The 16,825-nt window shown below is 41.2% G+C and overlaps 1 protein-coding gene across 1 annotated transcript in view; it reads left to right on the plus strand.

Annotated features, from left to right (window-relative positions):
• The window catches only part of XKR6 (XK related 6), a 268,712-nt gene extending 256,255 nt beyond the window's left edge, over nt 1–12,457 (plus strand). Inside the window, exons 2-3 of the mRNA XM_068279014.1 lie at nt 3,756–3,952; nt 11,389–12,457. Of these exons, the coding sequence (XP_068135115.1) occupies nt 3,756–3,952; nt 11,389–12,353 (1,162 nt within the window). The 3' untranslated portion in view covers nt 12,354–12,457. The remainder of the gene's footprint in view (nt 1–3,755; nt 3,953–11,388) is intronic.
• Nucleotides 12,458–16,825: the final 4,368 nt, after the last annotated feature.

The raw sequence follows: 16,825 nt of genomic DNA on the forward strand, positions 1-16,825 counted from the left end.
GAATTATACAGGTTTTGTGGCTAGGTAGATGCAGTTAAGGCACTGATTATGTGCACATAGCCCCAGAACCTGTATAACTTAGATGTGTCAGTAATTAAAGGGATGAGTTGGCAACACTGATCTGGTGACTGTGGGGGCCATTTTAGTACAGTGAATTCATTGTCATGTTCAAGAAACCAATTTTAAATGATTCGAGCTTTATGACATGGTGCATTATCCTGCTGGAAGTAGCCATCAGAGGATGGGCACATGGTGGTCATGAAGGGATGGACATGGTCAGAAACAATGCTCAGGTAGCCCGTGGCATTTAAACGATGCCCAATTTTCACTAAGGGGTCTAAAGTGTGCCAAGAAAACATCCCCCACCACCAGCCTGTACAGTGGTAACACGGCATGATGGATCCATGTTCTCATTCTGTTTATGCCAAATTCTGACAATATCGACACTCATCAGACCAGGCAACATTTTTCCAGTCCAACTGTCCAATTTTGGTGAGCTTGTGCAAATTGTAGCCTCTTTTTCCTATTTGTTGTGGAGATGAGTGGTACCTGGTGGGGTCTTCTGCTGTTGTAGCCCATCCGCCTCAAGGTTGTGTGTGTTGTGGCTTCACAAATGCTTTGCTGCATACCTCGGTTGTAACGAGTGGTTATTTCAGTCAACGTTGGTCTTCTATCAGCTTGAATCAGTCGGCCCATTCTCCACTGACCTGTAGCATTAACAAGGCATTTTCGCCCACAGGACTGCCGCATACTGGATGTTTTTCCCTTTTCACACCATTCTTTGTAAACCCTAGAAATGGTTGTGCGTGAAATTCCCAGTAACTGAGCAAATTGTGAAATACTCAGACTGGCCCATCTGGCACCAACAACCATGCCAAGCTCAAAATTGCTTAAATCACCTTTCTTTCCCATTCTGACATTCCGTTTAGAGTTCAGAAGATTGTCTTGACCAGGACCACACCCCTAAATACATTTCAGCAACTGCCATGTGATTGGTTGATTAGATAATTACATTAATGAGAAATTGAACAGGTGTTCCTAATAATCCTTTTGGTGAGTGTATATTATTATTATTTTTTAGTATCTATAGAGTGCCGACATCTTCTGCAGCGCTGTACAGACTATATTGTCTTGTCACTTATCTGTCCCTCAAAGGGGCTCACAATCTAATACCAACCATAGTCATATCTATGGATGTATCGTGTAGTTTATGTAAAAAATCAAGAACAAAAAGTACCCTGTTCTTAAGGTGCGCCGGACCCTCCCACTGGGCGGTCTTTTAGCCGACGCACCACTGTCGGCTAAAGACCGCCCAGAGGGAGGGTCCGGCTGACCCGTCGTTGCCGCTGGTAGTGCGTGTGTACGCACCTTAAAGAGAATCTGTACTCTAATATTCTTACACTAAAAAGCATACCATTCTATTCCTTATTTTCTCCTGTGCTCCTCTGTGCTGTTTCTGCCACTCTCTGCTGCAATCCTGGCTTGTAATTAACAGTTTTAGGCAATGTTTACAAACAAACTAACCAGCTTCTAATGGGCTCAGCTAAGCATAGTGTGTGAGTATGCAGGGGGCCTGCAGAGGGTGTGTATCGCTTCTACCAATCACAAGCAGCCCTGCACATTCCACACAATCAAAGCCTTAGCCCGACAAACAGGACAGAGGAAAGATACATTGATTTATTACAGAGACAGTGTAATTAGGAAGAGCTGCAGTAAGCCCCAGCACATTAGAACAGGCATAGGAACTCATAGGATAGAAGAACTAAGGCTGAAAAAATTGTTACAGAGTCTCTTTAAGAGCACCAAACTGATGATAAGATTGTAATCCAAACTGAAAACTTTAGTGTGAAAAAACCATAGTGATAAAAACATTTAAAACCACCAAAAATGGTGGAATGCATGATGTCACCGTAAATTATAAACGAATATTGGTAAATACAAAGGAATATATACAAGGTCTAACATGATCCAAAAAGGTGTACCTCAGATAATGGCCTCAATTCACTAAGACCATGCTGTTGATAATAAGGCAAGTGAAAACTTATCACCACACATCAATTGGTATTTTCAGTGTGAAATTACTAAAGCTTGCCTTATTAAGGGGTAGAGATAAGTTTTCACAGTGAGAGAGCTATGTTATCACTTCAGTCTTCAACCACTTGAGTGGTTAACCCCCCTAGTGACCAGGCCATTTTAAGTTAAATAGGCCACTGCAGCTTTAAGGCCAAGCTGCAGGGCCGTACAACATAGCACACAAGTGATCCCCCCCCCCTTTCTCCCCACCAACAGAGCTTTCTGTTGGTGGGGTCTGATCGCCCAACCCCCCCCCCCCCCCCCCCCTTCCGGGTTTGTTTTTTTAAATAAATATTTATTTAAATTATTTTTCAATAAAATTCAGCTTTTTTAATTAACTTTATAACCCTCCCTTCCCCCCACCAGCCTATCAGCGTGATCGGCTGTGATAGGCTTCAGCCTATCACAGCGGATCACTTCCCTGTGTCCCAGGGGGACAGCCGTGTCACACGGCTGTCCCCAGTACAGCACTGCTGTACATTGCAGCGCTGTACAAAGTAATTAGATGGCGGGTTTCACCGTCTAAAGTCTCCCGAGCGGCTATTGCCGCTCGGAGACTGAAGGCGTGGCGGAGCTCCGCCCCCCGAGCAGGAGATGCGGGCGCGATCTCCTGCTAGCCCCATAGACAGCCGTTCACGCCAATGGGTGTGGAGCGGTCCTGGGGCTGTCGCACTACTCACGCCAATTGGCATGGAGCAGTCAGCAACAGGTTTAGCTAGCTCCTCTGTAGTTATTTTCACATGCAGTTAATTAACAGCCTGTCTTTTAACTTTAGAATTCTGTAGTTATTTTCAGGATTGAAACTTTAACTTTAGAGATCTCCCTATTAAGTTTAAGTTTAGGTTTGCCTGAGGTAAATTGTTTCCTGAACACTACATGCACTATCACCATGGTGATAACTCTAGACACAGCTCAGAAACGCTTTTAAAGACAGGAGATAAGCTTAGTGAATTGAGGCCAGTCTGTATAGCAAACTCTCAGAAAACTTTGTGCATACAAAAACATATTATGGGAACAATACGTGAACAATTGCAAAGTGTATAAACAATAAAAGTAAAGTGCCTTTAGTGCCAGCAAAGATGAAGAGAGGCTATATAGGAGCAAAAATATCATATGCAAAAGAAAGATTGGCTCCTAAAGTAGCCTAAAATAAGGTGCAACGTGCTAGCAGCAATTAAAACGTGAATAAAGTGTGAGAGATGCTTACTAGGTGGGAAAAGGACCAAGGAAGACCAGGGGACACCAGGCAAGAGCCATCATGCATTGCGTGGGTCTTGCCCGCTTCAGAGGATTCCACTTGATTCCAATTTTTACGATTTTCGTTTTCCTTTTTTTTTCCAATTTTTGCATTCTCTGCTGGAAAAAAAATGACTAATATAATACTCCTCGACAATGGGAAAAACAAAAAATCGTAAAAACAGAAGATCAGAAAAATACGGAAAAACGGAAATTGGGAAAACGGGAAATTGGAATTTCCGTGGAATCGGAAATGGGCATTACCGACCATCCCTACTTAGTAGCATGTCACTGACTTAGGTAGGGTGAGACTGCCGAGCAAATCTAAACCACATGTTCCTTTTAACTGATTTCTGTCCAATGAAAAATGCCAATCTTGTGCAAGATGTGAACTGTAAAATAACGGAACTGGTATTCACTGTGAACCCTGTTTCTGTCCTCTCTAGATACATCCGAACCATGTACTTGGGCATTCAGAGCCAGAGGCAAAAGGAACACCAACGTCGCTTTTATTGGGCTATGATGTACGAATATGCAGACGTCAACATGTTGCGCCTCCTGGAGACATTCCTCGAGAGCGCCCCGCAATTGGTGCTACAACTCTGCATAATGATACAGAAGAATCGTGCTGACACACTACCATGTGAGTTCCTTCCATAGTCTGCACCGAACACACCTTTCATAAAGCAAACCTGAAGTGAAAATAAACCTATGAGATAATGAGTTGTATTTGTAGTACAGGTAAGAATTAGAATCATTAGTAGCAAAGAAACAAGTCTCATGTTGTTTTCCAGTACAGGATGAGTTAAAAAACTTCAGTTGTTATCTATGCAAAAGAGCTTCTCTGAGCTCTTCGAACCAGTGGGTCCAATACAGTCTGTTTTTTAAGCACTTAAAGGGAACCAGAGCTAACCTAAAGAAAAGATTCTATACATACCTGGGGCTTCTTCCAGCCCCATACGCGCTGATCGATCCCACGCCGCCGTCCACAGCTGCCTGCATCTAGGAGAACCAGCTCTCGTCAGTGACGTCATCGGAGCCGCGCTACGCAGGAGAAGTGCGCCCTCTACGTATCTCTCCATACACTGCTGCAGAGATACGCAAAGAGCGCACCTCTGCTATGCTTAGACTAGCTCCGACTGGCGGCAGAGCGTGGTCCCGGTTCTCCTAGATGCGGCCAGCGGAGGACGGCGGCGTGGGAGCGATCGGTGCGTATGGGGCTGGAAGAAGCCCCAGGTATGTATAGAATATTTTCTTTAGGTTAGCTCTGGTTCTCTTTAAAGAAAATAAAGTAATGAAAAAAAAGTGCTTAATTTTTACAATAATTATGTATAAACTATTGGTCCCAAGCCCGTTAAAAACAAGCTCTAGGTCTTTTTCCTGCCGCCGCCGCCAGTGCGCATGCGCGCGCCCGCCGCGTGCACACATGCCACGCGCCCACCTCGCTCGCCCGCCTCGCTCCCTGGTCCCGTCCAGCTGTCCGTTACTGCGCCCATGCGCAGTACCAAAAAACAGGGACAGCTGGATGCAGCGACACAGGGGTTTTGTAGTATAAGATGATTTATTCAGTGTTTGACCATTGTAAAATCTTTCCTCTCCCTGATTTACATTCTAAAATTTATCATATGGTGACATTTTTACTGCTGGGAGGTGATGTCAGTGGAAGTAGCTGCTGCTTGCTTTTTTGGCAGCTTTGAGGCACTGACATCACACTGTGATCCGTTTGAGAAAAGGAAAAGATTTCTCATGGGAAAGGGGTATCAGCTACTGATTGGGATGAAGTTCAATTCTTGGGTACGTTTTTTCTTTAAACAACCAAGAAACAGCGAGAGACAGCTTGAGATAAGGTTTTACTGCAGGAAAGTTCAAAGGGTCAGTATTTCTGCTTTTTAATATAGCTTAAAAGATGAGTGTGCAACTGTGCCAGAATGATGCAGTTATAAAAAAAAAAAGCTATAAACTGAAAATAAAAATATGAGACTTTTTTCTTTGTTACTAATGTTCTATTCATTATTCGTACTACACATACAATTCATTATATCATACATTTTTTCTGAACCAGAGACAAAGCACCCTCATGTATTTCACCATAAATATCAGTGGGAACATTAGAGAAAGCACCTACCCTGCTCTCTGTTTCATCTTTCACTGCTCAGCCTGCTTGTTATCAGCCCTGATAAAATCCCCGACTGAGCATTCAGTCTGGCTTTGTTCAGGAATCATTATAGCAGAGTCTGTCTTCTCTGATGTCTTTTCAAGCCCAAGCCTGCCCCTTTCTGGCTCTGCTTTCTTGTTCTGTATATTCAAAGCATCACAGAGAGCGGTTATGAGATGGGAGGAACAGCTAAAGTAAGAGTTTATTGAAAAATGTTTTGTCTTTATCTATATTTGTTAGTCATAAGAGGTTTTTAGAAATGGTGATTTGATTTTGCACAAAGCCCACTAAATAATATGCTTTTCTGATAAACTGTGTGTGCATGGAGTTTTAGTAAAAAAAACACAAAAACCGGCACACCAGAGCGGCGAAAATACCAGGTATAGTATTTATTTTTTAAAATCTATGGGGGGGATATGTTTATTTTGTGCCAAAGCTTTCATCTCTGGTTTCCTTTAAGGTTTGTTATTAAGAGTACCTGAGATGAAGCTTGGGTACAGATTCACATACTTGCCTAAGAAGAGGGTAACCTCTTGATCTAATTTAGGCTTCCCATGGTATCCTCTGGTCCCCTGTTGCTGCTCGCGGACCCTCCAAAGATTACCCAGAAGGCCTTGTTGGTAATCTGATCAGAGTCCCGCTCTTTTCAAGAACATGGCATGGGCGGCCGTACTACCCCTGAACTAGTACCGCACAGTAAATAGTACTGCGCAGACGTGACCGTGTTTTCATGGGAGCGACACGGCCACACTAGTGACAGAAGAGGAGCATGACCCTCAGCAGCTGGAGGGTCCCAGGTAGTGTTGGGCGAACACCTGGATGTTCGGGTTCGGGAAAGTTCGCCGAACATGACCGCCGAACCCCGAACTCCCCGAACATCCCGCTTTTGGGGGCCCTATGGGGTCACAGGCTTAAGGGGGGAGCATGCCCCAATCGCGGGGGGGGGGGGTCGGAAATTCCCCCCACCCCCTCCGCTAGCGCTCCCCCCTCTACCCGCTTCCCCATAAAAAAGTTTAAGGAAAGTACCGGTGGTAGTGGATGGCCTGGCAGTGGCACTGTGGAGTGAGGAGTCCGGAGAGTGACGCGTTGAGGGAGACCGGGCAGCGAGCGGTTCAGCGGTAGTACCCTTGTGGTACTTCCGCCCTTTCTCTGACCTCATGCCCGCTGCCCGGCCTCCCTCAACGCGTCACTCTCCGGACTCCTCCTCCTCACTGCCAGGCCATCCACTACCACCGGTACTTTCCTTAAACTTTTGTATGGGGAAGCGGGCAGAGGGGGGAGCGCTAGCGGAGGGGGTGGGGGGAATTTCCGACCCCCCCCCCCCCGCGATCGGGGCATGCTCCCCCCTTATGCCTGCGACCCCATAGGGGGGCCGTATTCGGCCGAACAGGGCCCTGTGTTCGGCCAGGTTCGGCCAGGAATTGAGCCATTCGGGCGAACGCGAACAGTTTGGCCGAACACCACCAGGTGTTCGGCCGAACTCGAACATCACCCGAACAGGGTGATGTTCTGCAGAACCCGAACAGTGGCGAACACTGTTCGCCCAACACTAGTCCCAGGCAGAGGACAGCGAGGGAAGCCTCATTAGGATCCAGAAGCTCCCTTCTCCTTAGGTAAGTATGTGTTTCTGAACTCAGGCATTGGCTCAGGTTCTCTTTAAAGCTGTTTAAAAATCGGACAAAATTTTGGACAAAAATGTGTTTTCCTACTTTTTATAACCCATATAATTATCATATTTGCTTTTGTGCACAAGTATTATAATTCATTTAGATATTCTAACTTCCCAAAGTTCAGTTAATTTACTTTGAAAGCTGCTGATAGATTTTATTTATAACTGTTGTAATTCTGTTGTAAATGCAGCCAGCAGTGATTTTTGATCTGTTTTTCACTTCAGCACTCATCAGCTGAAGTCCTGCACAGCCAGAGAATGTTTACATAAATGTATCAAGTGAAGAATGTGTACACAAGATAAGATTATAAGCAGTTCGGATGCGGGTTCTTCCTGCAGAAGAAAGTCAGCCCTGTGATGTAACCCTTTGAATGCTGTTTTACTAAAAAAAAACATTGTGTTAGTATATTATATGCTGTAAATAATCTTTTAGAGCAAATAAGAAATTCTGGGTTATATTCCACTTTAAAGGGGCACTAGAATGAAATTAGTACAAATTAGTACAAATTTAAATAAAAATTATTACACTGTAAAATGAGATATGTAGGCAATATATAAAAACATAATTAAAGTATAGAAAAAAAACTAAAAAAAATTACTGTATCATATTGGCATTTTAACCATTTGGAAATACTCTTCCCCACGTACTTATTTTTTAATAGGAAGGGTTCAAAAATGGCTCCGAGACGCTGCCCCCCTACAATCAACACAAATAAAAATTCCATGATGTTTGCTTAGTGAGCCTATTTATGCTGCTTTCGTTTTGACGATAATATCACTTATTTTCTCCCTAGACAATAGTATCACCCAGCCCCCGTACAACAGCCTACAGACATGAAACTAGTATGGTTAGTTAAAGCTGTGCTCATTTGTGCTGTAAAAAACACTATTCTATCTTTTATAGTTTTTTTAAATATTCATATTTTTTATAAAGGTCAACAGTTCACTCAGCTTTTGCTTTTGCATTGTTGTAGGGAGGATGAGGTGAACTTTTGACCTTTATAAAAACTTAGAGATCTCAAATACTACAAAAGATAGAGCAATGACTTTTGTAGCATAAATGAGCATGAATGTAGCACCAACCAAACATGATGGAATTTTCATTTGTGCTGATTAGGTGTGTGTGTGTGGGGGGCATCTTTATGAAGCTTTAAAAAACTGCAATTTTTAGTGACCAAGTATTCCCCCTGTGAAGCTATGATGGAACAATCCAACATTTTCCACAGCTCCCACAGGGGCATAGGGGTAAGCTGCAATCATTACACTAAGCCATGCTGCCCCTATGACAGCACAGCACCTGTAGTTCCCCCATGAGAGTCTCATGAGCACAGTCATGGCCAGCTCCATTGCTCTGTGAAATGCAATGAGTACTGCGCATGCCCCAACGACTATGCCCTCGAGCAGCAGCATGCGATCATGCTATGCATAGCTTTGTACCACACTACTTACAGGTGATGGTGCAGCAGTGTAAAGTTACTTCCAAGAAAGAAAAGGATTAGCGCCAGAATTCACAGGAACCGTTTTTAAAGTGGGGTTACACTCAAAGTTTTAGTTATTACTCTTAGGAACATAAAAGAACATTTGAAATCATTTCCAAGCATTCTCTGTGTGTAAAAAGATTTACTTTCACTGCATGGAGCAGTACAAGGTAGATTATCTCTGGCTCATCGGCAAATGTAATCATTGCTGGTTGAAGCTCTCTGCCTGTGTCTTCACTCTTCCCTCATCCTTTTTTTTTTTAGCTGAAGTGACTCAGCTGTTGCCAGGATGATGAGTCTATTCAGCAGAAGGAGAGGGGGGAGTAGAATGAAGACACAGGCACAGAGTGTCTCCTGGTTGGCAATGGTAACATTTGCCGATAAGCCAGAGATAATCTACCTTGCACTGCACTCTGCAGTGAAAGTAAACATTTTTACTCATAGGTAATGCTTGGAAATGCTTTCAGATATTATTCTTTTATGAACCTGAAAGTAGTTGCACAAATCTTAGTTTTGGGAGTATAATCCCTCTTAAATGATTGACAGAGAAACAAGCAGTCTTAGTTTTGGACAAAATACAACTTCTTTCTTTGGCATATCCCTCAGAACCACCACTGCCACTATTTTGGAAATGGGTGCCAGGCAAAAACGGCAGTGTTTTACCACTTGGACTGAAATAAGCATTCTTCAAACATGAAGTCATAAATGAGTGTACAGTTCCCCTGAAGTCCAGAAGAACATGGATCCAAACCAGCGCTGGGCAAACTACGGCCCGCGGGCCACATCCGGCCTGCGTACGCTGCTCTCCAGCCCTCCGACTGACAGGCGGCCAGATTCCATCTTAAACAAGAGTCATAAGACTCAGATCCACAATACAGCGGGTTAACCGCTTCCTCATATGGCTAGGGGTCTAAATCCTCCTCCTGACCATGAGCATAAATACGATCTCATCCCACTGTTATAAACACAACCAGTTTGTAGAACTAAATAATTAATATAGTAGGTATTACGTGTAATAGTAAACAAGTCACCCCTAAATATTGTCTGTAACCTAAACTAATGTCCAGCGCTGCGTAATATGTTGGTGCTTTATAAATACAATAAATAGATAAATAATAAGTATCACATTTTTTATATCAAAGGTTGGATAAAAAAGACAAACAATTAAAAACAAGAATGTGTTGCAGAGCTTGTTTCAACCACTTTCCTGGCTGGCCAGTATCACATACACACTAATCCAAGCCTCACACGCTAATCTCGGAACTACCGAACAGCAGAACGGCACAGTATGTCACTGTAGGGGCAATAAGTGTAATCGCACAGAGTCTTCACATAGGCAAAAAATAGAGCACTTCAAAAATCAGATTAGCCCAACGTAGACAACAGGCCAGGCCATAGTGGGTATGTTCATCAATAATTATCAGCTTCGTTTCTGCCAAAGTAGGATTTCACTGGCAATAAGCAAAGGTTGGAGCTCACCTGCAACTTGGCTTATGGATTGTGCTGCTGGCTTCCCGGAAGGTCTGGGGTAGCATCGGGGCCCTTTGATTTCTCCATTGAAGTGTATTAAGCTGGCTGGTTACAGCGCGGACCCAGAGCGGACTGGCTTCCCAGTTCAGCTCACTACCGTGGTCTCAGCTCTCCTCCAATCGCAGAGGCCAGCACTAGGCTACGCAGCAAAGCGGGAGTGTTTGAAACAAGCTCTTCAATACATTCTTGTTTTTAATGGTTTGTCTTTTTTTTTATCCAACCTTTAATATAATAAATTTGATACTTGTTTACTATTACACGTGATACCTACTATGTTAATTATTTAGGCTGCCAGATTACCCTTGTTTCCCCCCGCGGCGCGTCTTTATGGAAACAGGATGTCACACGACATGATGTCAAGACGCACTAACGTATTACACACTGGCAGCCAGTGTGTAATACACTGGCATGTCCTGACGTCACGTGACACCCCGTTGCCATGGAAACGCGCTGCGGGACATTAGTGACCGAGGTGAGTTTCAAAATCCCCTGCTGCCTTCTCAAAACTTTTCACGGAGGGAGGGGGGTTGGAATTTCAGGCATGCGGCCCATGGGTCATTTTTAAAGTGGTCTGAAACTCAACAATCCTTCTTTGCTCTAAATTAAGATTACTTACAGCCTTAAACTTACCAGCCCAGAAAAAAATGGTAGCAGAACAGCATTCAAACAGTTAAACATCACTTTTCTCTGCACTGGAAAGCCCCTTCAGCTTATGATTCGCATCTGAAGAGGAGATAACATTATCTTTTGTTTACATTCTTCATTTTTTATATTGTGTATAACAATATTAAACTAGCTCTCTGTTTCAAGCATATATACAGATCAGAAGAGCTCACTGGAAAATTTTAATATATAGTAAAAAAGCAACTTGAATAAAATGCAATGGCAGCTTTCAGATCAGATACACTGTACTTTGGAAACTTGTAATTTGTAAATGGACAATATTACTAGTGCACAAATGCAAATATGATAACTGTATGGGCAATAAAAAGTGGGAAAACACATTTTTATTGAATGTTATGTCAGAGTTTTAGACCACTTTAAGTAATTTTGGAGATATTATTTGCCTTCATTGTTCTAAAAGATTTATCTGTAATAATTTATAGTGAAGTGTATCCTCATCAATTCTGAAGAATACCTAAATCCTTATGATTCTAGTTAAAATAATGATCTGTTACGAAGCTGAAATGTTGAATTATGAATTTATGTAATCTCCCTTTACCTGTTGTGTGACTTTCTTCTGGCAGGTGTCTCCTCTGTGGCCTCTCTCATGTCCCTAGCTTGGGTGCTAGCCTCCTATCACAAGCTTCTACGGGACTCCCGGGATGACAAGAAGAGTATGAGCTACAGAGGAGCACTCATCCACCTCTTCTGGCGACTCTTTACCATATCATCCCGTGTTCTCTCTTTTGCCCTCTTTGCTTCAATCTTCCAGCTCTACTTTGGGATCTTTGTAGTAGTCCACTGGTGCATCATGGCCTTCTGGATTATTCATGGTGGGACAGACTTCTGTATGTCTAAGTGGGAGGAAGTCCTCTTCAACATGGTGGTAGGAATCGTGTACATTTTTTGTTGGTTTAACGTCAAAGAAGGCAGGACTCGATATAGAATGTTTGCGTATTACGCTATTATCCTGACAGAGAATGCCACCTTGTCTTTCCTATGGTACTTCTACAGAGATCCTAACACAACTGACTCCTATGCCGTGCCAGCACTGTGTTGTGTTTTTCTTAGTTTCGCTGCCGGGATCGCATTCATGCTATTGTATTATGGCGTGCTGCATCCCATGGGGCCACGAGCTAAGATATTTGCCAGCTCCTGTTGCGCCGAGCTGCTCTGGGGCATTCCTCTGCCTCCTGATGCTGAGCCCATGGCACCCCAAACCCCTGGGCATCGGGCGGCCCAGGCGACGCCCACCAGAGCAGTGGCGGAGCAACCGGATGATCTGGCAACTGACACATGCTTGCCCGTTTTCCAGGTGAGACCAATGGTGCCATCTACTCCATCTGGGCGACCTTATTACCCAGAAGGGCCCCTCATAAAGATCGACATGCCAAGAAAAAGATACCCAGCCTGGGATGCTCATTTTGTGGACAGACGATTAAGAAGGACTATCAACATCCTTCAGTACATCACCCCCACAGCTGTAGGTATTAGATATAGAGACGGTCCTCTCTTGTACGAGCTTCTACAGTACGAATCTTCTCTCTAGTGTTCTACATTCAGAGGAACCTTATTTTTGTTTACGGGAAACACAGCATATTGAAAAGAAAAAAAACACAAAGAAAGAAAGCTTCTCACGGGCTTTATTTCTGTTTGCTGTATGTATACAAAGATATTCTCTATGTTTTGTAAGTGAAAACAAAAATGAAGATTATTCTTTGTTGTTCTACATAAGAGAATACAGTATTGAACCATCCACGCTACGGTCTGGGGTGGGGAAGAATCGTCTCCACTCCATATTTTATACATTATACACCAAGTGTAGAGAATTTATGGGATTGGTGCTTAAAAAAAAAACTAACCTTCAACTGCCTTATGCCCTTTGGTGCTGAGTTTCATTAACTACTGTCACCTCTCTAATGCAAAATTGGTGGTGGCAGTCAGGAAAAGAGATCAAGCCTTTTTTGTTGACTGGCTACTTTCATGAGGTCAAGGTATGGAGCACAGCCGAGACTGGACATGACCAATGTGTCGTCTCACACACCGAGGATACAGACATCCAGCTCTTGCTTAACCCTTTTACTGCTGGCCTCTCCTGCAACAGCCAAAGGGTTAACGCGGAACAGGATCATGGACGGTCGCTATGTGATGGTCAGCTGTATTCTGCTTGCACTGAATTCACATAGTAATACCATTTTTACTTCCAAAAATATGAAAAATAAAATAAGCAACAACAGCTGCTGACCTATGATCGAACACCAAAAATCTATTACATTCTACAAAAAACACAGGTCAGAAATTCAGTAATAATCAAACTCAGCATGGTAGCAAAAAGAATGAAGACAATTTAAAGGCACAATACTTGGTTGGTGACTGTATAGTTTTGTTTTTTCTTGTTTTTTTTTTTTCTTTTTTACTTTAAGGCCGGTGTGTTACAATTATCCATTAAGGTCCTGTTTGTGTCTCTTATTAAATCTGAGCCTTAATGTATTGTTCAGTGTTTATTTTTGTTTTTTGTTTTTTTTTCTACTTCTTGTGTTTCTCTCCTTCTAACAGGTTATGAAACGTTACTTTCCTATTACTAACAAAGATCAAACAATTACTGGTGCTTTGTACTTTTTTGAGTTGTGATTGGCTGAAAACCCTTCACATATAACTTGGTGCATTCAAGAATTGCAGTGAACTGATTCTCCTTTGTACAGTGTGTATATGAAAGAAATTACTGAGACAGCTGCTATATATTTTTTTTTCCTAAACTGCAGTTCTGAAACCTATATCTTTTTCTTTGTGAAGCTTGACAAATTGTATTGTCTTTATCAAACTAAGATTTGTTTTATTTTTTATTGCTTTTAGATAAACTATTTTCTTTTTATTTATTTTTTATATTTAATTTATTTATTTGTTTGTTTTCTGTACTGTATGTACTATTTTCTTTGGATAAGTGTTCTGGTTCAGTTTTGGATAACTGTTCTGGTTTATTATTATTTTTGTTAGAAACACCTCAGTATTCAATTTTGTAATCTAGAGTATTGCTCCTTTAAACGGCCATCTTGTTTCAGGGCATCTTTTCCCACATATGCTCTTACTTGGCAAAAAAAGTTATATAAATATATATAAATACATATATATAGAGAGAGTATATTTAAATACTGTAAGTCTTTTCCGTGTGTGCAACTGAATGAGTTCTGTTTGTATTTTTTTTAATTATAATTATATGTTGTTGGAAGAATTATCTGTGACTTGAACCGATGTTGAACTGTGCTAGGGAGATGTTCAACATTGTCAGTTTGAAAGGAGGAGCTATTGCTTGTTTCTTTTACTTGACTTATGAAGTCCTAGTTAATCTACAAAGTGATGCGGCATTTCAATTCTTAAGTGACAACTGCTTTTATTTTTTATTTCCTGTTAAAGATGTACGTTTTGTATGGACCTATCCCTTCTCTGCCAAGGATTATGGTAATACATACATTTCAAGTAGGACTACTTCCTAAAAATGTGGTCCATATACCAAAAAATAATTTACAAAAACGGTTCTACCTTGAGCCAAACATTCCTAAATTACATTGGGGTCCCGTAATCCAGAGAAGAGGTCATATGTATTTTTTTCTGTTTATACAGATATATTTTATATAAAAGATTGTATTATGTTTGCCATTTTTGTTGTTTTTTATTTTTATTTTTTTTTTGCTGTTATGTATTTTTGTGCATGTTTGTTTTTGTCTATTGCTTCCACTGGGGACTGTTTTAGAAATGTGGGCAACACAGCTGCTTAGATTAAACAGTGGTATCTCATGCTTCACCTTGTAAAGGGACACCACAAAAACATTTTTTCTTTCATGTTTACAAAGAAAACACAAAATTCAGAAACTATCGAAACTAGGTTGTGTTGACATTGTGCTGAGCTGTTTTGATTGGCTGCCAAAACCATCACCGCCATCCTGGCAGTCCATAAGAAACGTTTGGCAAAAATAGTTCTGTATTGAATTCTAGAAGTGACTGTAGATATTATCTTAATTTCTTAATTGTGACGATGGCCAAGGTTAAATTCATACATTTGCCTAATGTATTCTTTTTGCGTAAAAGACACAAAACAAACCCTTTCTTTAATGAAATGTATACATCAATTACAAAACACCTATTCGTTTTTTGTAAACTTGCTTACCAATTGGTTTTGCATATTTACTTTGGATGGAGGGAAGAGTTAGAATATCATCCATGTTTTTATTGCCATCAGTGTCATTTCTAAGAAACAATTGCTGCATTTCTTGTCTCAGAAATGGGTGCCACTGAGATAAGAACTGACAGAAAATCTTTTTAATTCAGACACAGATGACAATAGGAAAACAAAACAAGTTTTAAACACTTGGCCTCCGTTGTAGTGTTTTTCTGTCACTTCTGTCTGGGCAATGGGCGCTGCCAGGACACGAAAGGGGAAGGAAATATCAGACATGGAGCAATTCATAGAAATAATGACGTGACAGAGTTTGTCTTACCTCCTACTCTATCCAAAAATTAAAGAAACTAATTGGGCTGACATTTGGCTTTAAAGGATAACTTTTGCAAATAATTGTATCATGTAAATACATGCATATAAAATGTAGATTTCTTCCAGAGTAAAAATGCATTAAAAATGTCTTTTTTACTGAGACACTTGGTTTTGGGCCTTGCAATATCTGATAATGCAAAAGTCCCTGCACGTGCTGTTGCTTTAAATGTATGAGGAGGCTTTACCTGCAGCCACTTCTAAGACAGGTGCTCTTTGTCAAGATGCACTTAGTGGTCATGCATGCTGAGACACTTGGTTTTGGGCCTTGCAATATCTGATAATGCCAAGGTCCCTGCAAGTGCTGTTGCTTTAAATGTATCAGGAGCCTCTGGACTGGAACACAATTTTGAGAAAGGTCGAATTTGCGTGTTGAACACGAAATTCTGATTTGTTTGTGTTACGTAAACGATCGTAATTACAAAAAAGATCGTAATTATGAAATTCCCCATAAACACGAAATGTTGCGTAATTTCGTGAAATTCCCGAATTTTTGATTACGGTCGTAATTTCACAAATCACATGAAATTTTGTGAAATTGTGCGTAATCGTAATTGGGTCATTACGCTCATCACTAGATCTGAGAGGTTTTGGACTAGTTCATCTCCTTATGGGGGATTCTTGGTTATTTCTTTTATTTACAAAAACACATACCGATCATTTGCTCAGTCCAACTGCCAAAATAGTATGCAAACAAGCAGGGAGGCTGGCCGGCATCTTTGCATAGATCCTGTCCAGGGAGTGCTTTTGTAAAGAAAAAATACTGGGAATCCTCATGTGGAGATAGAGTAGTCCAAAATCAGATCTACCAACTTTTCACTACCTACCGTTCAGTGACAATGACATAGGGAAGAAAGTAATTTTATTGCATTTTACTCTAGGAGACATGTACATTTTATATGTATGTTTTTTTTTTGCTTTTGTTTTTTTGCATTAGTGGTCCTTTAAGTCTACATATTACATATAGTGCTCATCTTTTTTTTTTTTTGTCCAGTTTTCCTGTGGCAAGTATTTTTGAGCCAATGTTCAACCATTAAGTACAGTATGAAATGTTCTACTGCAGCCATTTATGCAGGGCCTCTTGTGAATTAACCATTGAATAAATAACTGTTTCTGATAAATATTTTTGCAATTGTGGTGCTAGTGTCAGAAGTAGGGCAGTTATACAGAAATGATGTACCAGTTGTAGTCAGTGGTATATGTTACGCCGATCTTTTGCTCATGTACTGACAAATTAACATTTTTGCCTCTAAAACCAATATTGTATTTAAGCTAAAAGATGATGGGCTGAGAAGACCTAATCCATTCATGAATCACTCTAGTGCACTCCCTGTTAGTCAGCAGAGTACACGTTTCTGATTAAAAGAAAGAGGAAGACCCCCCCCCCAAAAAAAAATTTTTTTTTTAAAAAAAATAAATAAATAAAAATAAAATAAATAAAAAACAGAAGTTATGCATTGGAAAAAAAGGATGAGAAT

This window comes from Hyperolius riggenbachi, chromosome 4 (assembly GCF_040937935.1).
Source record: "Hyperolius riggenbachi isolate aHypRig1 chromosome 4, aHypRig1.pri, whole genome shotgun sequence".
NCBI lineage: Eukaryota > Metazoa > Chordata > Amphibia > Anura > Hyperoliidae > Hyperolius > Hyperolius riggenbachi.